A 12,904-nucleotide genomic window follows, 5' to 3' on the forward strand; every position below is an offset into this window, starting at 1 on the left:
AATGTTTGGAGAGACGGACAGGTAAAATAGAAAAAGGTCAAGGAAATGTGTGTGATGTCTTTTGAGAAATGCATAGGCTTGGATCTAACTTACTTGAAAAGAGGTTCACACCAATGGCTTTTCTGTGAGGCAAACAGGTTACCGGTAATCACAGTTTCCCTGCAGTTAGGTGCTTATTTAGATGAAGCCCTGTTCAATAAAGAGTACAGCCAAAATGTTCAGTTTGTTCTGTCCCATATAAAATCCAACACAAAAGGAAGTTATTTTTGCAATCCCCAATGATTTGAGAATCTCATCTCAGACCTGTTTGATCAGTTAACCTTTCACCTTTCTGATCTTCCTTTTTTTTTGATACCTATGAAATCTATGTGATGTTGTTTTTTTTTACAGGTACCTGTATGCTCAAGGACAGAGAGTCTGGAAACGATGGAAAAGCAGATATTTTGTTCTTGTTCAGGTATGCCATTGAGGCATGAATTAGATGACTTCTAAAAAATGTGATTAGTTTGGAAATAGTCTCCTAAGATCAGGTATGGCAGGCTATAAAAGGTCAAAATGTGTATCCAAAGACTGACTTTACCAAATCCATTTTTCAGTATCTGATTCGAGCATAGAATGGATCAGATCTAGCAGAAAGGAAAATATGAGGCTTGTATGAAGCACAAAAACATGCAAATCTATTTCAAACTGTAATTTTCTTTTTACTAATTTACATTCTAAATAGTAAGTCAAAAGCAAAGAAAAATGTTGTTAAAGGAAAAACCATCTCACTTGAATAGTTTTTAACTTCTTATCTCAACACAAGAGTGCTTCAGAAAGCAAGTTGAATGAATTTGTGCTTTTAACTTTTTTTACTAGTATTCATATAATTTCTGAACACTTATTGATTATGCATGATCTTTGTAGGTTTATTCAGTTTTTTAAAAATCAAATTAAACTATTAAATTAGACTGAGAGTCCTTTGAAGACACAAAAAGATCAAATGTCTAGACTGAGTATCATCTGTGTATTGATCATGATTCAGATTTTTTTGTAGTCTGCTCCATTGTAAAACATTCAAGTTATTTAGACATGCTACAGAAAGGTAAGAGATAAGGAACACACAGGAACACAGGTGTACAAAATGTGCAGATAGTAACAACAAAGAAATACAAAAAAATAGGTAAAGAGTGGTTAGGCATGGGTTGTTTTTTATCAAAGGAGTGTGCATATTTACATTCCACATGTTCCAAATAACTGATGTAAAGGCAGGACCTGTAACAGTAAGTAACGCTGCCTTTTTCTTGAGTTCCATTCAGACATTGCAGTGTGGACATGTCCATTTCAAGTCATCCTCAGCCTCTCAGAATAAGCTCCACTTGATAGTTCATCTCTGCACATGTTCAACAAATCTTCTTTCTATTGTCGTTTTACAGAGTTGAAAAATCTGTTTGCACTCTGAAAGGGGAATTCTTGTAAATGCAGATGCAAAAAGGTCAGCTCCTAACTTGTAACCAGAATGAGTGCATCAAATTTGGCTGTTGAAATGTTCAAATCAACAATTGTTTTCACGAAACAAAAAGAAAATGAAGATTGAGCAGAATTTAGTCTGAAGAAATACTTAAGAAACTATGCCGAAAGCCCTAAGCACTCCTATACACCAGACCAGTGTCAATAACTGGCAGTGACAGCAACCCGCCATCCTCTGTCTCCTTAGTTGTAACACAAGGCGCATTTCCATGATGTTGTGGTCTAAGGCTTAGCTGCAGAAAAAAAACATGTTTCTCTGTTTGAGAACTGAGTGCCTCTGAAGTGTTTATATTCTACATTTCATCAGTATGTCGTTTTCCTGCAGGTTAGTCAATACACATTCGCCATGTGCAGCTACAGAGAGAAGAAAGCTGAGCCGCAGGAGTTGATGCAGCTGGAGGGCTACACAGTGGACTACTGCGATCCTCAGCCAGGTAAACATGTGTCTGCAGCAAATGCTTGTCTGGAAATCTTTGGACACCATCACATGTTTTACAGTTTGACTGAGAACGTGTTTTTAATGTGTAGAATTCTCTTTTTTTAGAACTCAAATGTGATAAAACATAACACAATGATTAGAAATTAAATAATACTAAAGAAAAGTATCTTTGCTTCAAACTTTATTAAAAAATTCCTTTGCAAGCAATGACTGCTTGAAGTTGAAGCCACTGGAAGCTATGAGCGTTGAAAAAGAATGTGTTATCCCCTATGCGGGTTGTGTTCTGCCTTTAGGTGTGGTTTACAACTCCATCGTTGTAGAATATTCCACGTCTTCACTAACAAAATCACTTGTTTTATTTTCTATGAAATGCTGTCAAACACTGATTAATTTGACTGAATCTGAACTGATATTATATCCCTATACACTTTAGAGTATTTTAACCTCTATTTGATGTCACAATACCAATTAAAGCTGCAAGCAGCGTTGATCAGACCCGAGCACGTGCGCACGTTTGGGTATGTGCTGGACTCTGTCCGATGCGCACTGCACAGCACAGCCGTCCATCAAATGTAGAGCAGGATGTGAGAATCCCAGTCAGGCGTAGTACCGCCGGACATAAAAATACGTTTATGGCCACCAGCAGGTGGCGGTATAAGTATGTGTTTGGACATATGTGTGTGTTCTGGGTGGAGCCCAAGTTCAGCCTATGAAGTCTGGGGTAGATTGGATAATGTATGTGGGAGTTATAAGCTTCTTTGTTTTTCATGGCCAGTCGTTGAACTTTGAGGTTTCGCCATGGCAACACCCTTTAAGATTTGAGAAAGCTTTCCATAACTTTTAGTCCCCATTGGCTTAAGAGTAACATGGCCAAGTTTGAAGCCTGTATCATGAAATTTGTAGGAGGAGTTCGATCAAATGTGATGTGTGGAAACGGGCAAAAATGCCACCAAAACGCATGTTCCACTCAAAATGGCCAACTTCCTGTGGACCTAGCACCATGGTGTCCACAGGCGTTTTTGTGCGTCTGGGCATGACGAAGGCGTGTACCGAATTTCGTCAGGGTACGGCAAAATGACTCCATTCGTTTGGTGTAATTGCAATGTTGTAGGTGGCGCTACAGAGCCATTTTGCGCCGCCAATGTTCGCAAACGCCAAATTGCGCCGTTTCCCCACACGACTCCCTGCCAAAATTGGCGTGGTTTGGAGGAGGTTTCGTAAACAATAATGATAACATCTTCAGGAACAATAGCGGCTTCGCAGTTCACTGCTCGGGCCCACTGATGCTGAGGCCCTACTACTAGGCCTCAGCATCCGCTGACCCTGCTGCGTCATTTTATGTGGCCTCCCACATCGTGGCTGATCTGCTGTCATTCCCAGTAGCTCCCACTTTGTCATAATACCACTGACGGTTGACTGTGGAATATTCAAGTGAGGAAATTTCACAACTGGACTTGTTGCACAGGTGGCATCCTATCACGGTACCACGGTGGAATTCACTGAGCTCCTTAAAGCAACCCATTCCTCAACAAATGTTTGTAGAAGCAGTCTGTATGCCTAGGTGATTGAATTTATACACCTGTGGCCATGGAAGTTATTGGAACACCTGAATTTATTTCTTTGGATGGGTGAATACTTTTGGCAAGTTGTTTTCTTCTTTTCTTTTACTCTGCAGTCCAACTCATCCATAAGCATCTTGTTTAAGTTTAGGTCATGTGAATGAGAAGGTGAGCTCATCTGATGCAGCTTTCTTTTACTCTGAATCACTCTGAATTTGTATGTAACTGTAGGATATTAACTAAGAAGACTTGGTTATTATTTTACAGTTACACACAAATTCAGCTCAGATTGGTCCAGAACAATTCTGTGACATGATTACTTTATAAAGATCTCACCACTTCTCTTATCTACTATAAGAAAGAAATGCTTTCTGCATACGATATGGAAGCTGATTCTATAGGCATCCAAGTTTAGTTTTTCTCCTGTAGGGGATGCTGTTGTTAGCTTTAGTTGCACATAAAACCTGCTCATAGATCCAAAAACGCCACAATGGATGAGTACAATGATCCGACTGCAGACACTTCAGCAGCTCAGGTCACTTTTCAGAAAATAATAAAAAAAAGAAATAAAAAAATAAAAAGTACTTATTTTTGGAAAAAAATCTATAACTGCATCAAAGATAGTCAGTTAACACGACACACCATGTGCCATTTATTATACATGAAGAAATGTGTAGTAGACTTAATGATCTTTCTAGGGATTAGGATTTCCTAGTGTTGCTAGTTAATCATAGTAACCTATTTATTTACTAATTCTTTCATTCTTTTTTTCCCTCTTCCTCCTTGTCCTTAGGTCTGCAGGGTGGTAGGGCATTTTTTAATGCTGTGAAAGAAGGCGACCTAGTGATGTTTTCCTGTGACGATGAACAGGACCGAGTGATGTGGGTCCAGGCTATGTATCGAGCCACTGGACAGTCCTACAAACCTATCCCACCACCACAGAACAAAAACACAAACTCCAAAGGAGGAAAACACAAATCAGCATCACCTATCAGTAGGTTTCAGTTCTCATTGTTTTTGGGGATCATATAGGCTTGAAAAGTTGACTAGATTTATTAGAGGAAAGGTGTACGATAGTAAGAGTAGAAGTAAATTCAAGCTTCAAGAAGGTATTTAACCTCCTCTGATTGAATGTAGTATATACGAATGTTCCTCTATTGCAAACCCAGAGCAACATCTGCATGCTTTTACCTTTTCAAGCTCAACACAGCAAGAGCATCAACATTTTCAAGACACCCTTTTTTTCCATATCAAGAAACATAAGGCAGAAGTTACTGATGTACAATAAACACAATAAACACATCTACGGTTTCTCCAGAGGCTGAGACATGAGACATAAAGGTTTGTGTGGCTAGTTGGAAGTCTCAAAAACAAAAAGGGGGTTTGGAAATACTGGTTAGCCTTCACACTTAATTTTTAATGGCTTTTATGGTCTGAAATTGGTTAAATTAGAAGATAAGACGATATGATAAAAGATATGTTTCCTTCTTAGGGTTTTCTGTAAGTTTTATATGTTAATTCATCACAGATATATAATATGTGATACTAGTTAAGTTGGGCCAAAAATTGGTAAACATCAAGCAAAATGATGAAGGAATAGTTGAGTGAAGTGGAAATGCTGTAGTTGTATCTGAAGCAGGTATTTCAACTTCTGTGTACTGGCTGAATTCTGCAACAACTGGGAAATGTATCAGTCAAAGTTGCTATAAACTGCTTACTAAGAGGGGATCAAATATTTTTTCATGCATTACATAGTTCATATTTTTCTCTATGATTAGGTAATAATCAGTTAAATCTCAGTTCATTATCCCAGAAAAACAGGCCGATTGCAAGCACTGAGAGCAGAACTATGGGGTGTTTTTTTTATTTGTTTGCAGGGTGCTGCTCAGTTACAGGTCAATACACACAAATGTGTAGACACACACAAAGCAAGAATCAGATCGAAGCAAGTTAAGTGTGCTTGTTATACTGCTGTGAGAGAGAGAAAACATGCAAGGAAAGAGGAGGAAGAAAGATGAAAGAAAAGGATGAGAATACAAAGAAACAATGTATTCAGTTGATACCTTATCAACTCATGTCACATCCCTCCCGTTTTTTCCTACACTTTTTCCCTCTCTACCTTTTATCTGAAGTATACTTTTCTTCATCTTAGGACATAAAAATAACAGTGTTAAAAGGTTTTCTCCTTCTCATCAGTTGTGTTCCAGTTTTCTGCATTTCCATTATTTTCTCCTTTTGGTTGCCCCCTTTTCTTCCACATTTTCCAAACATGCCCCCGATGTTGTTTCTTTTTATATTCTTCTTCTCCATCTGAAAATATTTTCATTCATTATCTGTATATAGAAGATATTGTCTGAAGTCTCCTGCCAGGCCGGGCAAAGTGAAATGAAGAGCTTCATACTGAGAGCTGATTATGGCTGTATTTGTGTAATTTGGTGCGACAGCGTTCCGTTCTCACCATTGCTCGTTAGCATTTAATGGAACAGATTGAAGCATCAGTGGCAAAAGGTGCTGACACACTGTTTGCAAGAGGAAATGGAAGGTGTCCCTGAAATAGCTCTTAACTGGGTGCTAAGTGCTGCTCTTTGTGTGTGTGTGTAATGTGTTTGACAGAAAGTCATTCACTGTAATAACTATCGTCGCTGTGAACCTGCGTTTTCGCTTCCACTTGCCCTGCAGGCGTGTTTTCATAAAAATGAAATGTGAAGGTTAAATAACAGTAATGACTACATTTATACACACAGTCAACTACTCATGCACATAGTAGACTGGTTTAATATTTCTATGGAAATAGCTGCGTTTCCAAACACAAATACGATGTGCATTGTTAAGAGCAGAGTCACAACATGTTTCCTTTGTTTTCTATGGCTCATTGATTTTAGTTGTATTTTTAAAAGTGAACAGATGACACGATCAGATTAGTACATAAGAGCTAATAATGAAACTGTTTACACATGAAGGTTATGTCAGAAACTCAAAGGTTAACTATCAACTGATATCTTTTATTGTTTTCACTCTGTAAAGCCTCACTTGCTGTGTTCAGGGATTAGCTGGTCCTAAGGTTTACCAACTGGTATCCAACAATGTTCTCAGTCTAAAGGAAGAAAGATTTTCTATTGATCTAGTATGAAGAAAAAGCAGCACCTCATCATCCATCACAGGTTCATATGTATCCTATATTGTATAGGAGTCTGTTACTGGCAAAGGCATCAGTTTGAATCTCATTCTGTGTCTGAGATATTCTGAGATTGATTGGCTGGGCTGTGTGTGTGAAGGTGTACACACACACATATATATATCTATATCTATATATATAGAGAGATATAGATATAAGAAAAGAAAAACAAAGAAGCTGATGATTCCAAGCAGCAAAACTCGGCCTAAACTTGATTTTTGGGTTCCGAAAAAGTTTTATCGCATATTGTAACCAATTTAAGCAGCTAGCCTTCATTATGTATTTGCCCCTGAACACAAAAGAAAAAGACAAACCGTCAGGTAAAAATGTCTCTGACAGAAACTCCGATAGGCATGAGTAAGTAAATGAAATGCTCCAGCATTTAAATGACCCACAAACAACATCCACACAGATGGAAATCATCAGACGCTTGGGGATGCTTTACTCTGAACCTGAAGCCCACTGTTGTCACACTGGCAGAACTTCCATTGTCATATGAACAGGCAGACTAAGACTGGCTCCTGGAGGTGTTTTGAGACATGTTTACACCTGTCATTTGTGTTTTTGTAAAAGCAGGCGGTCAGGTTGACAGTGAGAATGATCCGGAGGAGATCATCTTCTCTGTCAAAACTGTCCATTCTTCTTAACCTCGCAGGCTCAGCAGCTGGAAATCTGTCTGTGTACTCCTTTCAAACTTTTCCTCTAGTTTGGTTCATTTGAAAATCCAGGTTCATCTAGATGGACGCTGAAAGACTTGTCCGTCTGCATCTTCATCTCTACTCACCTTGACAACGCAGAGTACTGCTGGTAATGACAGGCAGATCATGTCACATCTCTAAGCTCTGTGTCCTCCTCCACCTCTGCCTTGTCTGCATCAATAATCTGCCATCAGTGGCCACTACTATCTTTCAGAGTAGGATGTCACATGGATGTGACTGTTGCTGTGATGTTACCACTAGAGCCCAAACCAGATGGATATGAAGAAATTGAGCGAAGAAAACTACCCCCACCATCCCTCTCATCTCACACACAATCCTGAACACTCAGACATCCACATGGTGTAACTATGATGGCAAGTTAGGCAAATAACAAGCATGTTCACATTTTAGTAGGTAGACTCAAGATGATAGTGTGTGTGCTAAGTGATTAGAATATGTAGCAAAACCAGAAGATTTTACATTGTATTATCTAAGGAAAACAGTATGATGTATGGAATAAATAATATTCTAAAGCTTTGTACACTAGCAAACTAGTATTTTCAGATCTTCCTACTAGTGAGCACAGTCACTCTTTCTCTTTGTGTGCTTTAAATCTAGGATTATGTGTTCTTTTTAGCTGATAGTCAAAACTGCGCTTGCACATTTGTCCCTGCTGCACAATATAGAACAAGCCTAAATGGAGAGTCGAGCCCCCCCCCCCCAATAAATAGAGGGAGACACCCAGAGTCAACATTGCAGACCTGATACTTACCTGACATTAAGAGCAATGTGAAGATTTAATTTCAATGTGAAGACTCTGATGCTCCAGTCTGAGATACAGTTGTTTTTATATTGAACCATTGAATAAAGTTTTTAAAAAAACAAACACTTAAATTCCGGAAACTCAACATGTATCTTTGTAGAGCTGTTAAAATTCCAACTTAAAACAGTTTGTAACTAATTCTTTAGATAGTGGCAACCATGATTAGATGTGGCCATATGCAGAGCAAAGATGCCTCATTACTTTACTTACTTACTTACTTACTTACTTACTTTATTTTCTGAATCACAGAATTAAGGATTTATGAAAGTAAAGGAGATGACACTGTTCCATGATTCCTGTTGGCCACAACAATCAAAGCTATAATCCTAACTTATGTTCATACAGTGATAGTAATTGGGATTCATGCCACTACAGGAGTGTGACCAACCATTCTTATATGATAACAATGTATTTAGCTTATTATAAGTATTTTTACTACATTGTATATGTTTATACTGTCTGCATTGCCAACAGGATAAGATTTCATGTGGTAGAATATCTACTGTACTAGATGTACAGTCACTGCAGACGCAGACAGGTTCAAATTCTCTGTGGTGTAAAAGTTCAGTTCAATACAATTAAAAAAAAATGTATTCATCCTCGATTGGCTGTAAAAACTGTACACATTAAAAAGGATTTAGTGCAAAAGACAGAGTGAGCTGCAATAAATAAATAACTAATAGCCCAAAGTAAATAGAATAATAATGATAGATTTGTCATTGATCTCTTGACATTTTCTTTTGAGATGTTGGGAAAATGTATTTGCCCTACATATGCAGTCACTCAGGACTGCTTATATATATATATATTTATAAGGGAGTGTTTCAGATTCTATTTAGTGTTTCACTAAAGCAAACATGGACCCATATGATGGAGAGCAGAACACTGCATTTAGCCAGTCTTTCAAATTTGACGATTAAACTTCTTTGAAGCATCTCCAATGCATATCTCTATGAAAAGTCATGCTGAACAACACAGACATTAAAAGCAGTTTTCCCTCTAAACCACCACAGTTGTGAGAAACTATACACAAGACATATAGAATCCTGCAAATGCACCATCTGTGCCAGGAGCAGTGACATCCATCTATATTTTCTGCCACACACACTTATTTGCACAAACCTCACTACTCCCTTCTCCCCCACCCTCCACCACCCTACACACAGACACACCCTACAGATAATAGCTGAAAGTTGGACTTGACACGGTTCAACATCAATCCTCTTCCGTCTGTCCCCCAATCAATACTTCCCCTCCTTTTTTCCCCCTCTTATTATCAGCATTAATCTATATCTTTTTGTCTAGTTTTCTTTGGAGTCACCTCCTTCACTCCATGTCTTTTCTTAAAAATTACATTAGGGACAATCCCATGCTTTGGAGATAACGAATGTAAAATGACCTACATTGGAATTAGACAGAGTAAAAGCAAGCCACTTAAGCCGAAGGGCAGCCACAGGCAGAAGTGGGAAAGTCAGAAGAAAACATGAGAAGAAAAGGAAAGGAGCGTTGATTGGAAGTTGATTGTGGAGATTTCACTTTTGCTGTCTTTTTTTTCTCTTTTGGACAAAAGGCACAAAGAAAGGCCGGGGGTTGTGGGTGAGGTACACTGAAATCTGAGAGTCCTCATGGGCATCTCTGTATTCAAACAAAAACAAAAATGGCAGTGTTAAAAAAAGCAAAAAAAAAAGCAATCACTAATGCTCAGGAACGAGGCCGCAGGCATGAAAATAGCGCTGGCATTCTTCATTGAGCCGTGGTCTTTTGTGGGGCCATGTGTCATGCTCACAAACTTCCCATCCCAAAATGTACTCCCACAATAAAGGCAGAGTGGAAAGTGTTAGACTTTTTTGTTTAGCAGGGCCATTAACAAGAGGGCATGAAAAGACTGGAAACGAATCCAGGTTTGCTCAGGCCTGGATGCCTGTCTCTTATGCCTCTTATTTTCCTATTTTCTATTGATTCCACTTTTGCTGACCCCAAAGCCTTATTATTTTCTGCCGCTTCAGGGCTTGCCCATCTGAGCTGGAAGAGCTACACTTAGTATTATATCACTTAATTATTATCATTCAAATTTTACTCAGATTCTCAGTCAAATTCTGCTGATATTCATTGTCTCCCGATAGAAATGTCTGTGTGCAGACTCAAACTATTCATCTACAAAAACAGTTGTCTGTCTTCAAAGCCTTATATATTCTCATTTTCCATTGTTGAAGATTGTTGGGGAAGTCCTGTCAGATCCTTTGTTTAAACACTGTAATTTTGTTGATTATTTGTTAAACTTCTGCGGTATGTTGCTTACTCTAAACACATCTATACTATATTACAATCCTCTAAGGCTGAGAATGTAATTGTCGATGTTATTTAGATACTCTCCTGTGTACTATGCCTGTAAGTGGAGGATTCCAAAAGGAGGGAGGTACACTAGCAAACCAAGACCATACAGAGCTTCAATATTTGTAGTATGTAAAGGAACTTCGTTTTTTGCAGGATATAAAGGAACTTGGTGACAATCAAGGTGGTTTGTTAACTGACTTGTGACGCCAGAAAAAAGCAAGGGCTGGCAATTTTGATGGTTTTTGAGGTCATTAGGTAAAAAAAGTTGGGGGTAGCTGTCGCTCAGGAGAGCAGAGAAGAGCAGTTGCCTACCAATCGGAAGATCGGTGGTTTGACTTCCAGCTTCCCCGGGCCACATGTCAAAGGATACCGTAACCCCATGGCTGCCTACCGATGGTGTATGAATGTGTGTGAACACATAGAAGAAAGCACTGTGTAGCCTATATTGACGTAAGTTGTGCCGTATGAGTGTACGTGAATGAGTGAATGTGGCATGTAGTGTAAAAGTGCTCTGAGTGGTCAGCCTAGACTAGAAAAGCGCTATACAAAGTGTTATAATTGGCTTTGTTCTTAGACATTATGTATTCATATTCTGTATTTTACTAAATAACCTATGTTCCTAGCTGGTACTTTTCCACTCTGCTCATACTACACAATAGATGACCTTAAATGGTCCAAGACCTTAGAATGACATAGCAAGATGAAACAACTGGGTCAGACACAACATCTCTATTGGAGTAGATAGGTCTGGTACATTAGCTCCACGCCTAAAACAGCACTCACACACACACACATTGTTTATCACATCCAAAGAACACAACGAGGACAGTGGTTGGCCTGATCATGCCACTAAAACTGGCCAAATTATACTCTGACAAGTGTGAGTACAACCTGAGATAAAGCTGAATATAAATATGAAATGTTTCTGGATATCGGGGCTCGGCCTGACGGATTTCCTGCGGGAGCTCTGGCACTCCGAGTCCAGTGCTGCAATATACTTTACATGTAACCACTAATACATACTAAATACTTTGTTTAATAAAAGATTTCTCCAGCTTGTTCTTGGGCTTCCAATGAAAGAATCGGGCTAACAAACGTTACCATCTTCCTACCTCATCTGCCTTTATTGCTCAACCTGGTCAACATCAACCCATACATGTGATTAAAAACAACTATATTTCCATCTTAAGAGTGATCCATCCTATCTTGTGTTTCTGTTTTGTTGTTGTTAACTTGTTTTTGAGCAGTTTTTGCTCATTTGTGTTGTCTAAAGACAGAGGATCACGTGTCCTCTCGATTTAAACTTTGACAAATTTGTGATTTCTGATATTTGCACATAGATTATAGATTAAAGTTTTTTACTGCATGTTTATGAATCCACAACAAAATTTGTTAGATATTACAAAGGCAATTCTGTTAAATAAATTTAATGATCTACAGTATTTTTCTAAGTGTTTTGATTTTTCATAGGAACCAATATAATTGAGACTAAAAGCTCCAAATTACTTAGACAGGGACCAACTGAATATTTTTATTGATTTCTCATACACTTTAATTTCTAAATATATACATCCTTGATTCCCCTCCCTGATTCCTCTCATCAGCACTTTTTTGTTTTAGTTGTGATGCCAGTGGATGATTTGAGGTAGACGCAGAAGAAGAGAGGAGTTAAGGCAACAGAAATCCAAAGAGGTGATGACTGAGAATCAGCATAAAGAGGTGATACATAGGGCTGTTATTTGATACCAGTGAACTATGGCATGACGCAACATGATATGACAGAAATCAACCGGCCCATTATTTTGTTACAGCTTATTATTGTATCTGTCAGTGTTAAAGATATTTGTAATAATGCATCTACAGGAGTCATAATTCTTAAACATGTTTTTCTGAGATCAATTTCCAGGTTACAAGCAGGATGATGAAGGAAGGTAGAGATGAGAGAAATGAAATGATCTTATGGCCTTTGCCCGAATATGAACCTTACCCTCTGTCAATCCAGGTATTGTTCCTTTATTTACTTCCAGATGTAACAAAATGAAAGATATCCTCTAGACAACGAGTCATCACTTTACCTCATCACTAGACCAGGTCTATTATAATTCCACTAAATGAGTCAAAATAAATTAGTCTGCTTAATATAAAAGCATGAACCAATTTTACTGACACATTAGTTCTTTGAAATATAGGTCTGAGTCCGAGAAGACGCCCTGGTTTCTGGTTTTTCCTTTTTAACTTTAAAGAGTTGGGCATTGATTTATAACCATTCCTCCTGGGGTCCAAGGACAACTACTAAATGAAGGAAAGTCTGTAGTATCTAGTTGTTCATTTGTTCAAGGATAATATTCTACAGGTGATATGCTAATG

General features: G+C 38.3%; 1 protein-coding gene across 1 annotated transcript in view; it reads left to right on the forward strand.

Annotated features, from left to right (window-relative positions):
* The window catches only part of cadps2 (Ca++-dependent secretion activator 2), a 197,867-nt gene that overhangs the window by 78,120 nt on the left and 106,843 nt on the right, over positions 1-12,904 (forward strand). Inside the window, exons 9-11 of the mRNA XM_072386456.1 lie at positions 391-457; positions 1,835-1,943; positions 4,301-4,501. Coding sequence (XP_072242557.1) covers positions 391-457; positions 1,835-1,943; positions 4,301-4,501 — 377 coding nt within the window. The remainder of the gene's footprint in view (positions 1-390; positions 458-1,834; positions 1,944-4,300; positions 4,502-12,904) is intronic.

This window comes from Leuresthes tenuis, unplaced genomic scaffold (assembly GCF_036924035.1).
Source record: "Leuresthes tenuis unplaced genomic scaffold, fLeuTen1.0.hap1 SCAF_5, whole genome shotgun sequence".
Taxonomy (NCBI): Eukaryota; Metazoa; Chordata; class Actinopteri; order Atheriniformes; family Atherinopsidae; genus Leuresthes; species Leuresthes tenuis.